General features: G+C 40.7%; 2 protein-coding genes across 3 annotated transcripts in view; one reads left to right on the forward strand and one right to left on the reverse strand.

Annotated features, from left to right (window-relative positions):
• Nucleotides 1-1263: 1263 nt before the first annotated feature.
• Nucleotides 1264-9053, forward strand: LOC127536878 (homeodomain-interacting protein kinase 1-like). Its single transcript, XM_051958262.1, has 8 exons — nucleotides 1264-1440; nucleotides 1642-1830; nucleotides 1978-2159; nucleotides 2266-2401; nucleotides 2488-2736; nucleotides 2889-3061; nucleotides 3213-3405; nucleotides 8997-9053. Exons 1-8 carry the CDS (start codon nucleotides 1264-1266, stop codon nucleotides 9051-9053), a joined length of 1356 nt encoding a protein of 451 aa, XP_051814222.1.
• A 1690-nt stretch (nucleotides 9054-10743) lies between these two features.
• kcnk6 (potassium channel, subfamily K, member 6) overlaps nucleotides 10744-23983 on the reverse strand; it is a 47598-nt gene continuing 34358 nt past the window's right edge. The window contains exon 3 of one of the 2 annotated variants that reach the window (XM_051957739.1): nucleotides 10744-10870. In XM_051957739.1, the coding sequence (XP_051813699.1) occupies nucleotides 10815-10870 (56 nt within the window). In that variant the 3' untranslated portion in view covers nucleotides 10744-10814. Of the gene's footprint in view, nucleotides 10871-22229; nucleotides 22611-23983 lie in introns of those variants that run through there. The other variant, XM_051957738.1, reaches the window with a different exon arrangement.

A 23983-nucleotide genomic window follows, 5' to 3' on the forward strand; every position in this document is an offset into this window, starting at 1 on the left:
AAAAAAAAATATTCTGTATGCTTGTTTTGTATTATCCTGGCATGCAAGTACAAAAGTGTCAGAAAATATCATTGGTTGATTTCTGCATTATTGTTTTTTGGGGTAATGTGTGCTCAAAGATGAGACTTTCAGTGACAGTTACAATTAGTTTCTAAATTTCAATTCACCTGTTATCAGAGATTATTTCATCGACCGTCCTGTAGTTGAAACTAAGAACTAACCATAAAAAAAAAATCATGCTTTATCTGTATTAGTTCTTGAGATACTGTCATTTAAACATTACCTCAAAATGCCTGTAATATGTTAAAAATGTGCTGGACGTGGATAAACAGGCTTTAAAAAAAATGATCTCAAACATCTTGATTTGTGAATAAAATACTGAACACATTTCTAAAAGTTAGTATCATTTTAATATATTTGAAAATATATTTTATGTGAGAAAAAATCTGTCAAATGAGACATGGTTGAGCAGAAAATGTTCTGACAAATGAGAGATTTCAACAATTTCTAACAACATTACTCAGAATATGTCGCTATAAGTTATTATTAAGTGCAGATAGATGAGAAAAACAGTGCCAGTTTTAGTCATTTAACATGCATTTTCAAAATGAAACAATGCTGAGAATTTTGAAATTGTTTTTAAAGGCATTCTAGAATTCATGCCAAACAAAAAACTCTGAGTGGAGACAGCATTTCAATTTATTTTATTGAGTTATTTATTCGTTTGTTGAATAATTTAGTGAAACCAGCTTAACACCAAACTCAGAGACATCCATTTAAGCAAAATCGAGATAACCAAACTTTTGTGAAGTAACTCCACTCTTCTGTTTAATGAAGTAAACACTTTGGAGTTTCTGAGGAAACATCCATGAATTTTGCTGCAGTACTGTCCAATATGCCTTATAACACAATTCAGAGCAGGGTGTAACACTCAGTGCTGTTGTTTTATGATAACTGGTTCAATATTTAGCAAATATGATTGAAAACTGAGATCACAACAGTGTGGTAGATTACCAATGGTTTAACAAGACATCCATAATATATGGTTCTCTTTTGTGTCTGTTTTCACTTTCAGTCTTCTGGGACAAGATAAGATGTACTTTCAAAGTTCATCCTCATCTTCATCCTCATCCTCATCCTCGCCCTGCGACAGACTGGCGACCTGTCCAAGGTGTCCCCCGCCTTCGCCCGAGTCAGCTGGGATAGGCTCCAGCACCCACCGCGACCCTAGTGAGAATGAAGCGGTGTATAGAGGATGCATGGATGGATCCTCATCCTCTCATCCTCATCTCATCCTCACTCTTCCTCGAGGGGAGTACCACATGGCAGCGTTTGGAATTCACAACAGGCTACACGGTGGTGAAAGAACTGAGAGCTGGAGGCTTTGGAAGAGTGTTGGAATGTGTGAAAAACAACACTGAAGAGCACGTGGCTATAAAGGTGCCCATACCGGCACAATCTAGACCATGAGGTAGGGACTGATTTCAGCTGAACAGTGACATAAAAAAGACATTGTTTTTAAAAAGAGGTAGTACCACTACAAGATTCTGAGTAGTGGTACTGGTCATGTTATGTACTTTTTAGTTGTTGAGAAGAACTGATTGGACTATGTGGCTCAGCAAACATATTGTGTCTCCACAGGCGGAAATCCTGAAAAAGCTCATGAGCCACAACTCGAAGGAGTCCAACATCATTGAGTACAAAGGAGACTTCTTCATAGACAATAAGCGGCTCCTGGTGCTTGAAAAATTGGACATCGACCTGTGGGACTATGTGGAGAGTTTACCACAGCCAATGCGACTGGAAGACGTCCGCACAGTTATTCAGCAGGTGTGACCTTCTATTGTCTCCTTATATTTCTCTCCTTCAGTGGTGCTAAAATTAACATCGGTGGTTCAGGAACCTTTACAACTTCTACTTTTATTGTCGTGTGACAGATTTCTTTAACAAACTCCTGATAAATGTTGTTACTTGCAGGTGGCTGTAGCTTTGAATGCAGCAAAGAGTGCTGGCATAATCCACGGTGATGTGAAGGAGGATAACATCATGATGGTGGATCACGTGAAGCAGCCCTTCAGAGTCAAGCTCATTGACTTTGGTATGGCCAAGTACAGGTCGGAAGCCAAAGCAGGAGAGCTATTCCAAGTACTTGAATATAGGTATGAAATACTGATACTTTTTAAACATTGAGAAATCTTTCATTCAGCGCTGTCTCCTTACTGTCTACTGTGTCACATCTTCATCTGATGTTTTTTCCACATTCAGAGCTCCAGAAATCACCCTGGGCCTGCCGTATTCAGAGGCCATCGACGTTTGGTCCTTAGGCTGCGTGATGGCCGGGATGATGACTGAAGATAGTCTCTTCGGATCAGAATCGGACTCAGACTCGGAATACTGGAAAGTGAGTAAATTACTGCAGCTGAAACACATTAGAAGCCGTCACAGGATTAGCTTCAGGTCTAACATGGTGTTACGTTTTGTCTGCAGCTCCGACGCATGATCCGTCTGCTGGGTCCGCCACCGCAACATCTCATCGATGCTGGCCGGAGATCACGATTTTTTTTTCAGAAAGCGTCTAATGGTTTGTGGCGGCTGAAGGTACAATGCTCCTACTGTGATTTTACCTCTGACCTTTACTCACTCAATAAGATAAAGACTTTAGTAAGCATCATTGTTTTCTTCTTTCAGACACCTGTTGAGTATTTTGTGGCCCATGTCATCTACTCCGACCCCACAGTTTACGAGTTCGGCTCTCTGGATGAAATGAAAAGGTAGTTTTAGGAAGCAGCGGCTAGTTGCTGAAAAGTCCCGTTCATTTATGGTATTCACATTTGACGGTGGAAGGTGATTTGACCACTGTTGGACTTTCAAAATGTTTGCTGCACCAGGTGTCCTCTGAGACGGACAACCCAGCAGAGGCCGATGAGAGGAGGGAGTGCATCGAGCTGTTGAAGGCGATGCTTCGGTGGGATGAGGACGACAGAATCACCCCCAGTGGTATCCTCAACCATCCCTTCATCACCAAAAGCTACCTCAACGGCAGCTCCCCCACCAGCAGTTGGTAAGTGTGTTTCTACTTACTTTGTACACAGGTTGTGAGACATTAGCAGCCCAGCAGGTGACAAAAGACTGATATGAACTTTTGCTGATTTCCATGTTTACATTCTCTGCTTGTCGGATGTAAACCCAACGGTGTATGTTTCCTTTTTTAGCGATGAACCCAGACCCTCCACCAGCAAGTTCATCACGGTTAAGCCTGCAGATCCTGAAAACAGAATTAACCTGACAGGCTTGCCTGATGACGACAAAGACCTGAAGAGCAGTGAGCATGAGGACAGTGACAATGCTGACACTGCTGAAGACACTGACGACAGCGAGGATAGCAATGATGATGAAGACACCGAGGTCAGTGAGAAGGAACAGAGGAATACGAAGAAGAAGAAGAACTGCTTCCAACGCGTCTTCTCTTGGATAAAGAAGACGTTCTGCTGCTGCTGTGCGTCCGATGTGATGAACTGAGCAGCACTGTCAAGTGTCTTTCACTGTCACCCTCACCCCAACCGGTCGAGGCAGATGGCCGCCCTGTCTGAGCCTGGTTCTGCTGGAGGGTTCTTCCTGAAAAAGGGAGTTTTACCTCCCACTGTCGCCAAGTGCTTGCTCAGACAGGGAATCCAAAGGAAACTTTGGATTTGTTGGATTTCTTTCTATAGTTTTGTCTTTACTTTCCTCATTGAAGTGTCTTGAGATGACACATTTGAACTGGAAAATAAAATGTATTGAAAATGAATTGAAAGGTTTACCCAAAAAGTGTCTGGATTTTGGTCACATGGTTGTTGCTCACAACTGCCCTGAGTCAGTCATGGCTTCTCAGTTGCCGTGCAGAGCAGAGAATCTTTGGCTTTCTTTTTTTACAATTTCCATCGTTATTTTTGGTGAATTTTTAAATTTGACAATTTAAATAAAGTGACTACAATGAAATCTGACAATTTTAAGCTTATTAGGATCCGAGCACCGAGGGTGCGAAGGACAGGCGGTGCCAGGGCACCGACTGTCCAAGGCACCAGCGGTGCCAAGGACCCTATTGAAACCCGAGGGTTTATTATTATTATTAGGGTCCGAGCACCGAGGGTGCGAAGGACAGGCGGTGCCAGGGCACCGACTGTCCAAGGCACCAGCGGTGCCAAGGACCCTATTGAAACCCTAGGGTTTATTATTAGGGTCCGAGCACCGAGGGTGCGAAGGACAGGCGGTGCCAGGGCACCGACTGTCCAAGGCACCAGCGGTGCCAAGGACCTTATTGAAACCCTAGGGTTTATTATTATTATTAGGGTCCGAGCACCGAGGGTGCGAAGGACAGGCGGTGCCAGGGCACCGACTGTCCAAGGCACCAGCGGTACCAAGGACCCTTTTGAAACCCTAGGGTTTATTATTTTTTTTTTTTTTTTTTCTCCCGTAAAGTAAATTGGCTTTTTGGCGGCCTTATCATACTCCAAAACACGTGAAATTTGGCATGCACATCAGGACTGGCGAAAAATTTGATATTTTATGGGAGTTGCGCATGTGCGTGGCAAAATGGCTCTATAGCGCCACCTGCAAAGTTGAAAAAGTAGTCATTAGGCCAACTGCCACAATGTTTCATGTACAGCTACAATATTTGGTGGGCATATGCACAACATCAGGACACACCAAAAAGTCAATTACAGCCACGCCCTAAACCCAACAGGAAGTCGGCCATCTTCAATTTGCTGTAAATTTTTCAAACTTAATCGCTCCTCGGGAAATGAATTGCCTTTTTGGCGGCCTTATCATATTCCAAAACGCGTGAAATTTGGCGTGCACATCAGGACTGGCGAAAAATTTGATATTTTATGGGAGTTGCGCATGTGTGTGGCAAAATGGCTCTATAGCGCCACCTGCAAAATTGAAAAGTGGTCATTAGGCTAACTTCCACAATGTTTCATTTACAGCTACAATATTTGGTGGGCATATGCACCACATCAGGACACACCAAAAAGTCAATGACAGCCACGCCCTAAACCCAACAGGAAGTCAGCCATCTTCAATTTGCTGTAAATTTGTCAAAATTAATTTCTCCCGGCAAATGAATTGCCTTTTTGGGGCCTTATCATGAACCAAAACGCGTGAAATTTGGCGTGCACATCAGGACTGGCGAAAAATTTGATATTTTATGGGAGTTGCGCATATGTGTGAAAAAATGGCTCTATAGCGCCACCTGCAAAATTGAAAAAGTGGTCATTAGGCCAACTTCCACAATGTTTTATTTATAGCTACAATATTTGGTGGGCATATGCACCACATCAGGACACACCAAAAAGTCAATCACAGCCACACCCTAAACCCAACAGGACGTCGGCCATCTTGAATTTGCTGTACATTGTCAAAATTTATAGCTCCTTGTGGATAAGTCTGAGAGAACTGAAATTTGGCCAGTACATGCACCAGACCTTTCTGATGAAAAGTTATCAAAAACTCAACCAGAAGCCAAAAGGTGTGGCCATGGCGAGCCTCAAACAACTGATCCTTCGCCATGAAACAGGAATTGGTGTCTAATTCTTCTCAACATGCTCCAATCTGCCTGAAACTTTACATGTATGATGACAGTCCTGTCCTGATGTCATCCACATAGGGATATTCATTGACAGTCATAGCGCCACCTTGTGGTTTCAGGAAATAGACATCTTTTACACTTTCATGCCCTATTGTTACCCGGTTGATCATATTCACTTCAAATGCAGTGACAACAGCCTAAACACATTGATGATGCATCCCAGTGAAAATGGTGACTTGTCATCAAAGGGCGTGTCTGTGGCGGCCAAACCAATTTCGATGTTTCGCCATGAAAATTTAACGATTCATATCTCAGCTGAACAACATCCTATCTGCCTCAGACTTCACATGCTGGATACCAGGTCCAGTCTGAACACATCCACACTCATAAATTTTGAAAAAGTCATAGCGCCACCTGTTGGTAATAGTAAGTTTAAGGCCTTATATTTTCAGGTACAATGGCCCCAAACTTGGTGATATCATGCTGGAAATTGGTCAGTCGAGTCTTCACCTCTTGACAATCACACACTGTGAAGGGTGACATTTCATGCAACGCTGTTGCCGTAGCAACCAAATATCGCCATGAAAAACAAAGCCCTTTCTGACAGGTTAGGAATACTCCAATGCTCACAAAAATTACCACACACATCACCATTGACCCAAGGAACAACACTGTATGCATCGCACTGCACATGCTATAGCGCCCCCTACAGTATTTTTTAACAAACAGCCCCCCCAGCACGTTTCACCTACATCCATGAAATTTGGGAGGCTTATAGAGCACATCAGGACGCACAAAAAAGCCTCTTGGAGCCATGTCCTAAACCCAACAGGAAGTCAGCCATCTTGGATTAATGGTGAGATTTTTGATGATTTTTCTCATTTTTGAGAGTTAATACCTCCTTGGGGATAATTCCAGGAGACCTGAAATTTTGTCAGTCCACACAGCAGGACTTGGTTTGGAAAAGTTATCAAAAGTTTAACCAGAAGCCAAATGGCGTGGCCATGGCGACCATTAGAGTTTTGATGCATCGCCATGAAACAACAACTGCTGTATAACTCTCCTCTGCATGCTCCAATCTGCCTCAAACTTTCCATGTGTGATCACAATCCAATCCTGATCACATCTACAGGCCAACAGACACTCTCAGTTGCAGCGCCACCTGTTGGAGGGACAATAAATGCTGTATAACTGGCCTCTACATGATCAAATCAGCCTGAAACTTTTCATGAGTGATCAGAGTCCAGCCCTCATCACATCCACTGTTTGAAATACACTCTGAGTTACAGCGCCACCTGGTGGTGGATGGGCAGGAAATGCTGTATAACTAGTCTGAACATGCTCCAATCTGGCTGAAATTTTACGTGTGATTAAACTCTGGTCCAGATGGGATTCAGAGGCCAGCACACACTCTCAGTCACAGTGCCACCTGGTGGACGTGCATGGATTCGCCGACCAGCGTGGATGCGAGGACCCGTCCATCACTGCTTGCAGCTTTAATTTTCAAGATGTTTTCTCTATGTAACCACAAAAACTGATGATGGTATTTATTACAAACAGTCGGAAGGTTGAACCACCAGAAACTGCATTTTTACACTTTCTGGCTCTAAAAAGAGTGTGCATTTTGAAGACTTTTTAAAAACAAAACATGCCTTGTAAACAAAGTGGTGTTACAAGGGTTTAAAGTGACAAGCACATCTCATTGCAATGAGTGATGAAGTTATTTTTCCTGCACTCCGCAACTTACAAATCTGCCATAACTATCAATCTTAATCATTTGTAATCCTTTACATTTTCATTGTGTAGTTAATTTTGCAGAGCTCGTTGTTTGCTCAGATGGTCAGGCATTTCCTCATGGAGCTAAAATAGAGACAGTATTGGTTGTCATTGAAAAAAAAATTACCATTGAAAAAAATTGTCATTGAAAACACCATTTCCTCCACTATAGTCTTGAAGGTCGACTTCCCAAACCAAAGAAAAATAAATTACCAATCTAAAACAACCACATTTTCAAAGCAAAAAACATTACTATTATTGATTTTTTTTTGTTATCCACTCATTCATTTTGCTGTCAAACTACAGTTCCAGTAGTTTCTCCTCTGTTTTCTTTTTTTCCACCCATGTTTGTTGTTTGCCTGTGTCACTAAAAGAAGCAGGTGAGGTGAGATAACCGTGTTAAGAGTTCTCACAAATCTCAATCCTTCTAAATCCCAAACATGGGACAGATGTTGACCTCAAACCTCTGAAATCAGGCCAAAATAATCTGCCGTACTTATTCAACCAACCCAACCTGAATCTGGCCGAGACGGCGGTGAAGTTAGTTTTTAGCCAGAACACCAGCAGCTGTAATTGCTGCTGACGTTACAGCTGCATCCACCAACAAGCTCAGCAGGACAGAATAGGATCCATATTGGCTCCAGATTACTGGTATTGGTAAGATTAGGTGCAAAAGTAAATTAAAATGCACATTAACTCAACGTCATATTCTTGTTGCACATCAGCTCTCGATATAACTGATCCAATATAATAAAAACAGTGCATGTTAACTTAAAATCTTTATTACCACCTGACCATATTCTGTAATGTGAAAATTAACAAAAGCTTTACTTATAGTAATAGGAGATGAGTACCAGCCTTTGTAAATGTCAATATATTGATGCATAATACGCAGCATATTTTAACATATGTTTTTCAAATATATTTCCAACAGCAAAATTTGAGGAAAACGTTTTAAAAAAATGACGTTTTATACTTACCAGAGGCGTTTTTTGTTTTTTTTTGTTTTGCTCTTTTTGAAAACGTTGTTGCACAGAATGACAGTTGGAAAGATGTTTTTTATAAATGAGTTCTGATATAGTGAGCATTTGAACTGAAATGACTTTTGCTGTAACGTAAAATTAATTCTCGAGCACGTTTCACAGCTACAAAATCACGAGGTGCTTTACAGTGATAATAAAAACCCAAATCATGTTAATAATAATAAAAATGTTTATTACCACCAGACCATGTTTCTGTCAAATCATAATTAGAAAAACACTTTCATTCCAACATGGAAGTAGCAGTTATCATTAGCAAACTTTAGAATGTATTTTACTAATATGCAACATTTTTAACATAATATTGTGTTGATTTTAACATTATTATTCACATATTCTAACACAATATGAATTATTAATCAAATCTGTGGATGGCATTTTTTTCCATGTTGGAAAGTGTCACAATAGAAAATGTTACTGGAAACAGCAAAAGTTGAGAAACATTTTAAAAGTTGCCATTTTCACACATTCTCCAAGGCGGTTTTTGATCTTTCTGAAGAAGAGCTGATGCGTAGCATCAGAGACGGATACAGCTTTTTTTGAATAAGTTCTGATACAGCGACATTTCAACTAAAGTTTCCACTTTCTTTGTTGTCTTCATCTCTGGACAGCGTCAACATCTCCAATACCACAGGCCTGTTTCACGAAGCAAGTTCAAGAAACGCTGAGTTTCTTCGCACTCTGAGTTGATCTACTCAGAGATAGAAAACTCTGAGTTTCGCTTTCACAACGGCTGGTTTGAGTTGGTTTAATCAACTCGGAGTAATTTGACCCGGAGTCAAGCGCGTGCACCGCAACTCTGAAAAGACAGCATCAATGGAACCCCGATTCAACGAGTCACCATGGAAACGGGGAAGCGAAGGCTGCGTTTTTCAACTGGAAGTTTTTAACGCGCTCATATGGCGAGTTTGAACACGTTTTTAGAAAGAACTGCAACACTGCTGCAGCTGCAAAAGAGAGGGAGACGGCGTGGAGAGCATTGCTGCCCGGATCAGTGCGTAAGTTTAAATGTAGTCCTTTGTAATCGTAATAATATTACAGGGAATAACTGTCTGAACGGTAGAATATGAAGTTATTTCATTTAGGTGAAATCTCGCGGGGGAGAAGCAAACGGGCCAGCAGCTTAAGATGAAATATAAAAACACTGTTCAAACAGGTAAGACCTCGGCATTATCTCATGGAGGTACTTCATGTTGATCAAGTTTTACATTGTAAAGAAGCCTAAATATTAAGTGGCTGTTTGACTGTGCAGTTGTTTTATCCACATAGCCTAAATGTCTGCATCCATATCATGTCCTGTTAAATAATTAAGCCTATTTAAACTAACATAGACTTCTGCTCAGCCAACAGAAAGAAAGCAGATGCCTGTAAAACGGTGGTATAAAAGGTCATGGATGCACATATATATATATATATATGTACATATGATTATTTAGTTCTCTTTTGTGTCTTTTTTTTGTCTTTTGGCCCTTCACACCACAACAGACCTTGTAACTGTAAGTAGGCAATACGCCAAAGATTTATCCAAATGGTAGTTTAAGTGTACCGAAACATGTCACTGATCTTGGATGAAGAGGATGAACTGTGTCTACTGCCTTTACAGAGGGGGATCCAGAAAGGCATACAGGGGTATGTTACTGATAGTTCTCTTCCATTCACATTTTGGGTGGAATATAGAGTGTGACATTTAGCCTACACTGAAGTATTGCACATTCTCATCCTTTTAACAGAGCATGGCTGGACAGCAGCAGGATGATTCCTCAGCTTCCACTGCACAGACTGACACAGTGAGATGGATGTTCAGGAAACACCAGAGCTTCATCCCATGGAATTCATGTGCAACTGTATAATTTCATGTCCTCTATGTATTCCCAGTTATCAGTAAAAGGGATTTACAAACTGCATTTGCTGAGAAGAATCCAAAAAACAGATTAGGAGGGCAGATCTGGAAATTGAAATACTGGAGCACAAGTTAGAGGTGGGTGATGGTCACAGGTGAATTATGTTAATTATTGGAACATGAACTGAACTATCTGTTTTATTTGTAGGAAATAAGAAGACCAAATGAAATGTGTATCATGTCTTTATTTGCTGTGGTGGTGATGATGGTGACTTAAACTCTAAAGTGATTTGCATACGGTGTCTCTGACTGCTCTGCTGTCCTGGATAGCTGCAGGTGGATGGGCTCATCATCTGGGTCTTCAGTTTGTAGGGCAGGGTGTTGCTCTCCTCTAATAGTGGTAATATTATGAAGAACAACACATGCCACAGTAATATCACAGGCCCTCTCAGGGGTCACCCTGAGGTGATGTAGGCGCTGGAAACGGCCTTTCAGCAGGCCTATGGTCATTTCCACCCGGCCCTGGTCCTGCAGTGAGTCCAGTTGAAGTTTTGTTGGGGGCCTGGTTCAGGGTCAGGGTATGAGGTCATCAGCCTGGGTTGGCATGGTAACCCCTGTCACCCAGCAGAAGGCCATCAAACTCTCCTGTAATGTATAGTGGATACATCAGAGTATATTAAAGGAGGGAGACAAGAGAATTCTATTGTGAAAATCTTTAGGCTGCTGACCACGCTGCAGTCTGTTGCTCAGGTTAGACTCTCCATAAATCCTGGAGTCATGAACAGACCCAGACCACTTGGCCTCCACATTAGAAATGATGTATGCAGCATCACATATGATCTGGACAGTGCAGAGAATGACAGATGTTGAACTATGATGCAGTCTTTAACATTTAGAAACAGTAGTCAGTCTACCTGTAGCCTACCTGCACATTTATGCTGTGAATGGACTTCCTGTTCATGATGAGAGGGAGCTGTGATGGGGATGTGTGTGCATCTATGCAGCCAATCACAGTGGGAAATCCTAAAAGAAATTCAAATGACTAATCCCAGTCTGAGGTTGCAGCACAATGTCATTAACAGAATATGATTTAAATGAATTTAACAGATCTCTACATCATTCACCTGCAATCCTGTGGAACTCCTCCTTGATGCTCTGACAGGTTTATGTCCAGGGAATGCTACAATGATGGTAAAAGTCGTTTCAGGATCAGGAACACTTTTCTGAATGTCCTCCGTACAGTTGCCTTACTCTGCATCTCCGACGTTATATAAAAACTTCCATTTGCAAAGAACCGCAGCGCAACACACAACATCTGCTGGATGTGAGAGCATGACTGCGGCTGGTAATGTAAATGTAAGGACGGATTAGGTTGTTTATGTAGATTATGGACTTGAAACGATTACGAAACGGTACCGCTCAAAGCGATAATTGTCCGGAAATGCGAGAACATTTATGCGCGGTCTGATAACAATCTACCGACGAATATTTAATTATCTGTGCAGTAACGCTGCTCCTTTATCCACTGGATGGTTAATAAAAGTTGTTCTACGCCAAAACTCGCCCGCTTACTGACTGAATGAATGAGGAAATGAAACAGCGTGTGTGGCTGAAAGTGGGCGGAGACGGAGAGAAACTCCAGGTTTTCTCAGATAAACCTGCTGCCGACCAGGTTCAACTCATAGAGTCTGTTACTGCGGTAACTGACCGAGAGTTGAAGTTACCCCTCTTTGTGAAACAGGCTGGAGTTACCCCTCTGTCTCGGGGTTAAGTTACCTCGCTTCGTGAAACGGAAAACTCTGAGTTTCCCTCATTTCGGGGTTAAGAAACTCAGAGTTTTCAGTGAACCTGCTTCGTGAAACAGGCCCCTGATTTGCTGCACCAAAACAAAACAGAAAAACAAGGGTAAACAGTGACAGTGCAATCAAGTGTCTTTCTTCTTTTGCATGCAGCACATGAGCTCCTTTACAAGCGGCACCCCATACTTTGCAGCCCATCAGGTCATACATGAACAAATGGAGACAGATCTTACATTATATGAGATGCAAAATTTGAAATTTTACTGGCACCATTTACCCCCAACATGTTTTCTGCAAAGGCTCAACTAACTCCAAGTTTGTTCCCTTTGGAAAGCCATATTCCTCATATACAATGACTACACCAGTGTTTCAGCATTTTACATGAACCCAAACCCATCCACTGTGTGCTTTCTTTACAGTAAATATGACAGTTAAAAGTTTAAAAAATATCTGCTGCTTTGTTTACATTTAAACCAAGTAGTGCTGAGACTGCTGTCAGAATGTGAGTACCTTGATTTCATTGCATTGAAAAAGCACTACCATTCATACAAACTGATTCAAACTCCCCACTGCACTTCCTCAGGACCCCTGCAATACCCCTACCAAGTTTGAGCATGATCTGATGTACCGTTGTCAAGATATGCAATGGTTTCGATGCAGAATGAACACCTCTAAAAAATAGTTCCCAATTAGACTTTGTTTACATTTAAACGAAGTATACAAGTGTCAGTGTGCAGACACTTCTGGTCAGTGTCTTACGGATTTCAGCAGGACAACAGGACTACACTGAAACTCGCAGGACATCGAGATTAAACTCGACATCAAACTTTTAACAAAGTCCAAAGAAGCCAACATTTTTGAGGTAAGTGACTTCACTGTTCTGTTTGATGAAGCAAACACCAGAGGAAACATTCAGAAGGCAGTTTTAAAATCTGTTTTTCTACAACTCTGTCCAATTTGTAATGAAATCCGTGAGTCAGAACAGGATGTAACACTCAGTTTTGTACTTGTCTTGTCATTTTGAACATCTTATTATTAAAAAGTAAGATCTTAGCAGTGTGGAAGGGAAGTGATGTGTTCAGGTTTGGTCATAACTGGATAACTAAAAACAACCAGTACTCCTGCATTTTTGTGACCAAGCATTTAATGTTAAAAAAAATATTCTGTATGCTTTGTTTTGTATTATCCTGGCATGCAAGTACAAAAGTGTCAGAAAATATCATTGGTTGATTTCTGCATTATTGTTTTTTGGGGTAATGTGTGCTCAAAGATGAGACTTTCAGTGACAGTTTCAATTAGTTTCTAAATTTCAATTCACCTGTTATCAGAGATTATTTCATCGACTCGTCCTGTAGTTGAAACTAGAACTAACCATAAAAAAATCATGCTTTATCTGTATTAGTTCTTGAGATACTGTCATTTAAACATTACCTCAAATGCCTGTAATATGTTAAAAATGTGCTGGACGTGGATAAACAGGCTTTTAAAAAAAATGATCTCAAACATCTTGATTTGTGAATAAAAATACTGAACACATTTCTAAAAGTTAGCATTTTTAATATATTTGAAATATATTTTATGTGAGAAAAAATCTGTCAAATGAGACATGGTTGAGCAGAAAATGTTCTGACAAATGAGAGATTTCGACAATTTCTAACAACATTACTCAGAATATGTCGCTATAAGTTATTAAGTGCAGATAGATGAGAAAAACAGTGCCAGTTTTAGTCATTTAACATGCCATTTTCAAAATGAAACAATGCTGAGAATTTTGAAATTGTTTATAAAGGCATTCTAGAATTCATGCCAAACACAAAAACTCTGAGTGGAGACAGCATTTCAATTTATTTTATTGAGTTATTTATTCGTTTGTTGAATAATTTAGTGAAACCAGCTTCACACCAAACTCAGAGACATCCACATTTAAGCAAAATCGAGATAACCAAACTTTTGTGAAGTAACTCCACTCTTCTGTTTAATGAAGTAAACACTTTGGAGTTTCTGAGGAAACATCCATGTAATTTTGCTGCAGTACTGTCCAATATGCCTTATAACACAATTCAGAGCAGGGTGTAACACTCAGTGCTGTTGTTTTATGATAACTGGTTCAATATTTAGCAAATATGATTGAAAACTGAGATCACAACAGTGTGGTAGATTACCAATGGTTTAACAAGACATCCATAATATATGGTTCTCTTTTGTGTCTGTTTCACTTTCAGTCTTCTGGGACAAGATAAAGATGTACTTTCAAAGTTCATCCTCATCTTCATCCTCATCCTCGCCCTGCGACAGACTGGCGACCTGTCCAAGGTGTCCCCCGCCTTCGCCCGAGTCAGCTGGGATAGGCTCCAGCACCCACCGCGACCCTAGTGAGAATGAAGCGGTGTATAGAGGATGCATGGATGGATCCTCATCCTCATCCTCATCCTCATCTTCCTCCGAGGGGAGTACCACATGGCAGCGTTTGGAATTCACAACAGGCTACACGGTGGTGAAAGAACTGAGAGCTGGAGGCTTTGGAAGAGTGTTGGAATGTGTGAAAAACAACACTGAAGAGCACGTGGCTATAAAGGTGCCCATACGGCACAATCTAGACCATGAGGTAGGAGACTGATTTCAGCTGAACAGTGACATAAAAAAGACATTGTTTTAAAAAGAGGTAGTACCACTACAAGATTCTGAGTAGTGGTACTGGTCATGTTATGTACTTTTTAGTTGTTGAGAAGAACTGATTGGATGATGTGACTCAGCAAACATATTGTGTCTCCACAGGCGGAAATCCTGAAAAAGCTCATGAGCCACAACTCGAAGGAGTCCAACATCATTGAGTACAAAGGAGACTTCTTCATAGACAATAAGCGGCTCCTGGTGCTTGAAAAGTTGGACATCGACCTGTGGGACTATGTGGAGAGTTTACCACAGCCAATGCGACTGGAAGACGTCCGCACAGTTATTCAGCAGGTGTGACCTTCTATTGTCTCCTTATATTTCTCTCCTTCAGTGGTGCTAAAATGAACATCGGTGGTTCAGGAACCTTTACAACTTCTACTTTTATTGTCATGTGACAGATTTCTTGAACAAACTCCTGATAAATGTTGTTACTTGCAGGTGGCTGTAGCTTTGAATGCAGCAAAGAGTGCTGGCATAATCCACGGTGATGTGAAGGAGGATAACATCATGATGGTGGATCACGTGAAGCAGCCCTTCAGAGTCAAGCTCATTGACTTTGGTATGGCCAAGTACAGGTCGGAAGCCAAAGCAGGAGAGCTATTCCAAGTACTTGAATATAGGTATGAAATACTGATACTTTTTAAACATTGAGAAATCTTTCATTCAGCGCTGTCTCCTTACTGTCTACTGTGTCACATCTTCATCTGATGTTTTTTCCACATTCAGAGCTCCAGAAATCACCCTGGGCCTGCCGTATTCAGAGGCCATCGACGTTTGGTCCTTAGGCTGCGTGATGGCCGGGATGATGACTGAAGATAGTCTATTCGGATCAGAATCGGACTCAGACTCGGAATACTGGAAAGTGAGTAAATTACTGCAGCTGAAACACATTAGAAGCCGTCACAGGATTAGCTTCAGGTCTAACATGGTGTTACGTTTTGTCTGCAGCTCCGACGCATGATCCGTCTGCTGGGTCCGCCACCGCAACATCTCATCGATGCTGGCCGGAGATCACGATTTTTTTTTCAGAAAACGTCTAATGGTTTGTGGCGGCTGAAGGTACAATGCTCCTACTGTGATTTTACCTCTGACCTTTACTCACTCAATAAGATAAAGACTTTAGTAAGCATCATTGTTTTCTTCTTTCAGACACCTGTTGAGTATTTTGTGGCCCATGTCATCTACTCCGACCCCACAGTTTACGAGTTCGGCTCTCTGGATGAAATGAAAACGGTAGGTAGTTTAGGAAGCAGCGGCTAGTTGCTGAAAAGTCCCGTTCATTTATGGTATTCACATTTGACGGTGGAAGGTGATTTGACCACTGTTGGACTTTCAAAATGTTTGCTGCACCAGGTGTCCTCTGAGACGGACAACCCAGCAGAGGCCGATGAGAGGAGGGAGTGCATCGAGCTGTTGAAGGCGATGCTTCGGTGGGATGAGGACGACAGAATCACCCCCAGCGGTATCCTCAACCATCCCTTCATCACCAAAAGCTACCTCAACAGCAGCTCCCCCACCAGCAGTTGGTAAGTGTGTTTCTACTTACTTTGTACACAGGTTGTGAGACATTAGCAGCCCAGCAGGTGACAAAAGACTGATATGAACTTTTGCTGATTTCCATGTTTACATTCTCTGCTTGTCGGATGTAAACCCAACAGTGTATGTTTCCTTTTTTAGCGATGAACCTAGACCCTCCACCAGCAAGTTCATCATGGTTAAGCCTGCAGATCCTGAAAACAGAATTAACCTGACAGGCTTGCCTGATGAGGACAGTGACCTGAAGAGCAGTGAGCATGAGGACAGTGACAATGCTGACACTGCTGAAGACACTGACGACAGCGAGGATAGTAATGATGATGAAGACACCGAGGTCAGTGAGAAGGAACAGAGGAAGACGAAGAAGAAGAAGAACTGCTTCCAACGCGTCTTCTCTTGGATAAAGAAGACGTTCTGCTGCTGCTGTGCGTCCGATGTGATGAACTGAGCAGCACTGTCAAGTGTCTTTCACTGTCACCCTCACCCCAACCGGTCGAGGCAGATGGCCGCCCTGTCTGAGCCTGGTTCTGCTGGAGGGTTCTTCCTGAAAAAGGGAGTTTTACCTCCCCACTGTCGCCAAGTGCTTGCTCAGACAGGGAATCCAAAGGAAACTTTGGATTTGTTGGATTTCTTCCGATAGTTTTGTCTTTACTTTCCTCATTGAAGTGTCTTGAGATGACACATTTGAACTGGAAAATAAAATGTATTGAAAATGAATTGAAAGGTTTACCCAAAAAGTGTCTGGATTTTGGTCACATGGTTGTTGCTCACAACTGCCCTGAGTCAGTCATGGCTTCTCAGTTGCCGTGCAGAGCAGAGAATCTTTGGCTTTCTTTTTTACAATTTCCATCGTTATTTTTGGTGAATTTTTAAATTTGACATTTTAAATAAAGTGACTACAATGAAATCTGACAATTTTAAGCTTATTTTCAAGATGTTTTCTCTATGTAACCACACAAAACTGATGGTATTTATTACAAACAGTCGGAAGGTTGAACCACCAGAAACTGCATTTTTACACTTTCTGGCTCTAAAAAGAGTGTGCATTTTGAAGACTTTTTAAAAACAAAACATGCCTTGTAAACAAAGTGGTGTTACAAGGGTTTAAAGTGGCAAGCACATCTCATTGCAATGAGTGATGAAGTTATTTTTCCTGCACTCCGCAACTTACAAGTCTGCCATAACTATCGATCTTAATCATTTGTAATCCTTTACATTTTCATTGTGTAGTTAATTTTGCAGAGCTCGTTGTTTGCTCAGATGGTCAGGCATTTCCTCATGGAGCTAAAATAGAGACAGTATTGGTTGTCATTGAAAAAAAAATTACCATTGAAAAAAATTGTCATTGAAAACACCATTTCCTCCACTATCGTCTTGAAGGTCGGACTTCCCCAAACCAAAGAAAAATAAATTACCAATCTAAAACAACCACATTTTCAAAGCAAAAAACATTACTATTATTGATTTTTTGTTGTTATCCACTCATTCATTTTGCTGTCAAACTACAGTTCCAGTAGTTTCTCCTCTGTTTTCTTTTTTTCCACCATGTTTGTTTGTTTGCCTGTGTCACTAGAAAGCAGGTGAGGTGAAGATAACCGTGTTAAGAGCTTCACAACAATCTTAATCCTTCTAAATCCAAACATGGACAGATGTTGACCTCAAACCTCTGAAAGTCAGGCCAAAATATCTGTCGTACTTATTCAACCAACCCAACCTGAATCTGGCCGAGACGGCGGTGAAGTTAGTTTTAGCCAGAACACCAGCAGCTGTAATGCTGCTGACGTTACAGCTGCATCCACCAACAAGCTCAGCAGGACAGAATAGGATCCATCTTGGCTCCAGATTACTGGTATTGGTAAGATTAGGTGCAAAAGTAAATTAAAATGCACATTAACTCAACGTCATATTCTTGTTGCACATCAGCTCTCGATATAACTGATCCAATATAATAAAAACAGTGCATGTTAACTTAAAATCTTTATTACCACCTGACCATATTCTGTAATATGAAAATTAACAAAAGCTTTACTTATAGTAATAGGAGATGAGTACCAGCCTTTGTAAATGTCATATATTGATGCATAATACGCAGCATATTTTAATATATGATTTTCAAATATATTTCAACAGCAAAATTTGAGAAAACGTTTTAAAAAATGACGTTTTATACTTACCAGAGGCATTTTTTTTTTTTGTTTTTGCTCTTTTGAAAGCGTTGTTGCACAGAATGACAGTTGGAAAGATGTTTTTATAAATGAGTTCTGATATAGTGAGCATTTGAACTGAAATGACTTTTGCTGTAAGTAAAATTTAATTCTAGAGCACGTTTCACAGCTACAAAATCACGAGGTGCTTTACAGTGATAATAAAAACCCAAATCATGTTAATAATAATAAAATGTTTATTACCACCAGACCATGTTCTGTCAAATCATAATTAGAAAAACACTTTCATTTCCAACATGGAAGTAGCAGTTATCATTAGCAAACTTTATAATGTATTTTACTAATATGCAACATTTTTAACATAATATTGTGTTATTTTAACATTATTATTCACATATTCTAACACAATATGAATTATTAATCAAATCTGTGATGCATTTTTTTCCATGTTGGAAGTGTCACAATAGAAAATGTTACTGGAAACAGCAAAAGTTGAGAAAACATTTTTAAAAGTTGCCATTTTCACACATTCTCAAGGCGGTTTTTGATCTTTCTGAAGAAGAGCTGATGCGTAGCATCAGAGACGGATACAGCTTTTTTTGAATAAGTTCTGATACAGCGAACATTTCAACTAAAGTTTCCACTTCTTTTGTTGTCTTCATCTCTGGACAGCGTCAAACATCTCCAATACCACAGGCCTGTTTCACGAAGCAAGTTCAAGAAACGCTGAGTTTCTTCCGCAACTCTGAGTTGATCTACTCAGAGATAGAAAACTCTGAGTTTTCGCTTTCACAACGGCTGGTTTGAGTTGGTTTAATCAACTCGGAGTAATTTGACCCAGAGTCAAGCGCGTGCACCGCAACTCTGAAAAGACAGCATCAATGGAACCCCGATTCAACGAGTCACCATGGAAACGGGGAAGCGAAAGGCTGCGTTTTTCAACTGGAAGTTTTTAACGCGCTCATATGGCGAGTTTGAACACGTTTTTAGAAAGAACTGCAACACTGCTGCAGCTGCAAAAGAGAGGGAGACGGCGTGGAGAGCATTGCTGCCCGGATCAGTGCGTAAGTTTAAATGTAGTCCTTTGTAATCGTAATAATATTACAGGGAATAACTGTCTGAACGGTAGAATATGAAGTTATTTCATTTAGGTGAAATCTCGCGGGGGAGAAGCAAACGGGCCAGCAGCTTAAGATGAAATATAAAAACACTGTTCAAACAGGTAAGACCTCGGCATTATCTCATGGAGGTACTTCATGTTGATCAAGTTTTACATTGTAAAGAAGCCGAAATATTAAGTGGCTGTTTGACTGTGCAGTTGTTTTATCCACATAGCCTAAATGTCTGCATCCATATCATGTCCTGTTAAATAATTAAGCCTATTTAAACTAACATAGACTTCTGCTCAGCCAACAGAAAGAAAGCAGATGCCTGTAAAACGGTGGTATAAAAGGTCATGGATGCACATATACACACGTGGACAAAATTGTTGGTACCCCTCAGTTAAAGAAGGAAAAACCCACAATTCTCACTGAAATCACTTGAAACTCACAAAAGTAACAATAAATAAAAATTTATTGAAAATTAAATAATCAAAAACAGCCATTACTTTTGAATTGTTGATTAACATAATTATTTAAAAAAACAAACTAATGAAACAGGTCTGGACAAAATGATGGTACCTCTATAAAAGATTGAAAACTATTTGACCAGAGTGACATGATTAACTCAGGTGTGTCATTTAATTGACATCACAGGTGTTTCCAAACTCATAATCAGTCAGTCTGCCTATTTAAATGGAGACAAGTAGTCACCCTGCTGTTTGGTGAAAAGGTGTGTACCACACTGAACATGGACAACAGAAAGCGAAGGAGAGAATTGTCCCAGGACATCCGAAAAAAAATTATAGACAAACATCTTAAAGGTAAAGGCTATAAGACCATCTCTAAACAGCTTGAAGTTCCTGTGACAACAGTGGCTCATATTATTCAGAAGTTCAAGACCCACGGGACAGTAGCCAACCTCCCTGGACGTGGCCGCAAGAGGAAAATTGATGACAAATTGAAGAGACGGATCGTTGGAATTGTATCCAAAGAGCCCAGAGCAACCTCCAAAGAAATTAAAGGTGAACTCCAAGGCCAAGGTACATCAGTGTCAGATCGCACCATTCGTCGTTGTTTGAGCCAAAGTGGACTTCATGGGAGACGACCAAGGAGGACACCACTGCTGAAAAAAACTCATAAAAAAGCCAGACTGGAATTTGCAAAAATGCATGTTGACAAGCCACAAAGCTTCTGGGAGAATGTCCTTTGGACAGATGAAACTGGAGCTTTTTGGTAAGGCACATCAACTCTATGTTCATAGACTCAAAAACAAAGCATACGAAGAAAGAACACTGTCCCTACGGTGAAACATGGAGGAGGCTCAGTAATGTTTTGGGGCTGCTTTGCTGCATCTGGCACAGGGTGTCTTGAAAGTGTGCAAGGTACGATGAAATCTGAAGACTATCAAGGCATTCTGGAGAGAAATGTGCTGCCTAGTGTCAGAAAGCTTGGTCTCAGTCGCAGGTCATGGGTCTTCCAACAGGACAACCATCCAAAACACACAGCCAAAAACACCCAAGAATGGCTGAGAGAAAAGCGTTGGACTATTCTAAAGTGGCCTTCTATGAGCCCAGATCTGAATCCCATTGAACATATGTGGAAGGAGCTGAAACATGCCATTTGGAGAAGACACCCATCAAACCTGAGACAACTGGAGCTGTTTGCTCATGAGGAGTGGGCCAAAATACCTGTTGACAGCTGCAGAACGCTCATTGACAAATACAGAAATCGTTTAATTGCAGTGATTGCCTCAAAAGGTTGTGCAACAAAATATTAAGTTATGGGTACCATCATTTTTGTCCAGCCCTATTTCATTAGTTTGTTTTTTTAAATAATTATGTTACTCAACAATTCAAAAGTGATGGCTGATTTTGATTATTTAATTTTAAATAAATTTTTATTTATTGTTACTTTTGTGAGTTTCAAGTGATTTCAGTGAGAATTGTGGGTTTTTCCTTCTTTAACTGAGGGGTACCAACAATTTTGTCCACATGTGTGTGTGTATATATATATATATATATATATATATGTATATGTACATATGATTATTTAGTTCTCTTTTGTGTCTTTTTTTTGTCTTTTGGCCCCTTCACACCACAACAGACCTTGTAACTGTAAGTAGGCAATACGCCAAAGATTTATCCAAATGGTAGTTTAAGTGTACCGAAACATGTCACTGATCTAGGATGAAGAGGATGAAACTGTGTCTGCTGCCTTTACAGAGGGGGATCCAGAAAGGCATACAGAGGTATGTTACTGATAGTTCTCTTCCCATTCACATTTTGGGTGGAATATAGAGTGTGACATTTAGCCTACACTGAAGTATTGCACATTCTCATCCTTTTAACAGAGCATGGCTGGACAGCAGCAGGATGATTCCTCAGCTTCCACTGCACAGAATGACACAGTGAGATGGATGTTCAGGAAACACCAGAGCTTCATCCCATGGAATTCATGTGCAACTGTATAATTTAATGTCCTCTATGTATTCCCAGTTATCAGTAAAAGGGATTTACAAACTGCATTTGCTGAGAAGAATCCAAAAACAGATTAGGAGGGCAGATCTGGAAATTGAAATACTGGAGCACAAATTAGAGGTGGGTGATGGTCACAGGTGAATTATGTTTATTATTGGAACATGAACTGAACTATCTGTTTTATTTGTAGGAAATAAAGAAGACCAAATGAAATGTGTATCATGTCTTTATTTGCTGTGGTGGTGATGATGGTGACTTAAAACTCTAAAGTGATTATTGCATACGGTGTCTCTGACTGCTCTGCTGTCCTGGATAGCTGCAGGTGGATGGGCTCATCATCTGGGTCTTCAGTTTGTAGGGCAGGGTGTTGCTCTCCTCTAATAGTGGTAATATTATGAAGAACAACACATGCCACAGTAATATCACAGGCCCTCTCAGGGGTCACCCTGAGGTGATGTAGGCGCTGGAAACGGCCTTTCAGCAGGCCTATGGTCATCTCCACCCGGGCCCTGGTCCTGCAGTGAGTCCAGTTGAAGTTTTGTTGGGGGCCTGGTTCAGGGTCAGGGTATGAGGTCATCAGCCTGGGTTGGCATGGTAACCCCTGTCACCCAGCAGAAGGCCATCAAACTCTCCTGTAATGTATAGTGGATACATCAGAGTATATTAAAGGAGGGAGACAAGAGAATTCTATTGTGAAAATCTTTAGGCTGCTGACCATGCTGCAGTCTGTTGCTCAGGTTAGACTCTCCATAAATCCTGGAGTCATGAACAGACCCAGACCACTTGCGTGTCAAAGGATCTGTTAGTACTGTGTGTTCCAGAGAGTTATACAAATGTGATTTTTCATTATTGTGAAGAGGCTTTTTGCTTAATTTTACTAAATCTGCTTTTTTACTATTGCAAAGGCCTATTGTGAGCATTATTTGCTAGTTTTGGAATATTTTTATTATTTACAGGTGTAATAATCCAATTTTCTAGAATGACTGTTCCAGATAATTATGCAAGTCAAATAAAAAATAAACAAAGTTCAGTTTTAAAAGTAAACAACACATTTATTTTATGCCAACAAGTATATAACATGATAATCTTCATTTTTAAAACAATATTCAACAATTGTATAATAAAAAAATAAACAATTTCAAACAATATTTAATTGAAAATGTGTTCATCACATGTTGATATAACCGCCTTTCTTCTGCAATACTTTAACCAGTCTAGAATCAACTGAGCATGTGAGCTTTTTGATGGTTTTAGAGTCAGTGTTCTTGCTTGTGGTCAATATTGCTCTCCAAAGGCTGTCCTTAGAAGAAAACTGGTGGCCATTGGCGTACAACTCCTGTTTGAGAATTGCCCAAAGATTCTCTATTGGGTTTAGATCTGGTGAAGCAGGGGCCATGTCATCAGGCGTTTTGTCCTTGAAATTCTTCTTGGCCAGCCACTCTTTTGTGTACTTGGAGGCATGACTTGGCGCATTGTCCTGCATGAAGATGATGCTCTTCTTGTAAACTGGCAGGCTTTGATTTGTACCATGGCATAAAATTTTGTTCCAAGAACTTGGTGTAATTTTCCAAGTTCATTTTTACTCCTTCTTCTAGAGAAGAGTGGGAGACTCACAAAATGTATGGAGGAAGGTGCTCTGGTCAGATGAGACTAAAATTGAACTTTCTGGTCATCAAGGAAAACGCTATGTCTGGCGCACACCCAACACGTCTCATCACGCCAAGAACACCATCCCCACAGTGAAACCATGGTGGTGGCAGCATCATGCTGAGGGGATGTTTTTCAGCAGCAGGGACTGGGAAACTGGTCCGAGTCGAGGGAAAGATGGATAGTGCTAAATACAGAGATATTCTTGAGCAAAATGTGTACCAGTCGATAAGAGATTTGAAACTAGGACAGAGATTCACCTTCCAGCAGGACAATGACCCCAAGCATACTGCGAAAGCAACACTTGAGTGGTTTAAGGAGAAACGTATAAATGTGTTGGAATGGCCTAGTCAAATCC

The sequence above is a fragment of the Acanthochromis polyacanthus genome, chromosome 13, assembly GCF_021347895.1.
Source record: "Acanthochromis polyacanthus isolate Apoly-LR-REF ecotype Palm Island chromosome 13, KAUST_Apoly_ChrSc, whole genome shotgun sequence".
NCBI classification, from domain to species: Eukaryota; Metazoa; Chordata; class Actinopteri; family Pomacentridae; genus Acanthochromis; species Acanthochromis polyacanthus.

Bases quoted from the DNA above. Each gene is read 5' to 3' on its own strand.
- LOC127536878 (XM_051958262.1), top strand. From the start codon at position 1,264: ATGGATCCTCATCCTCTCATCCTCATCTCATCCTCACTCTTCCTCGAG. The intron at 1,441-1,641 runs GTGCCCATACCG...GTGTCTCCACAG, and splicing joins AAGAGCACGTGGCTATAAAG to GCGGAAATCCTGAAAAAGCT. The intron at 2,737-2,888 runs GTTTACGAGTTC...TTGCTGCACCAG, and splicing joins TCATCTACTCCGACCCCACA to GTGTCCTCTGAGACGGACAA.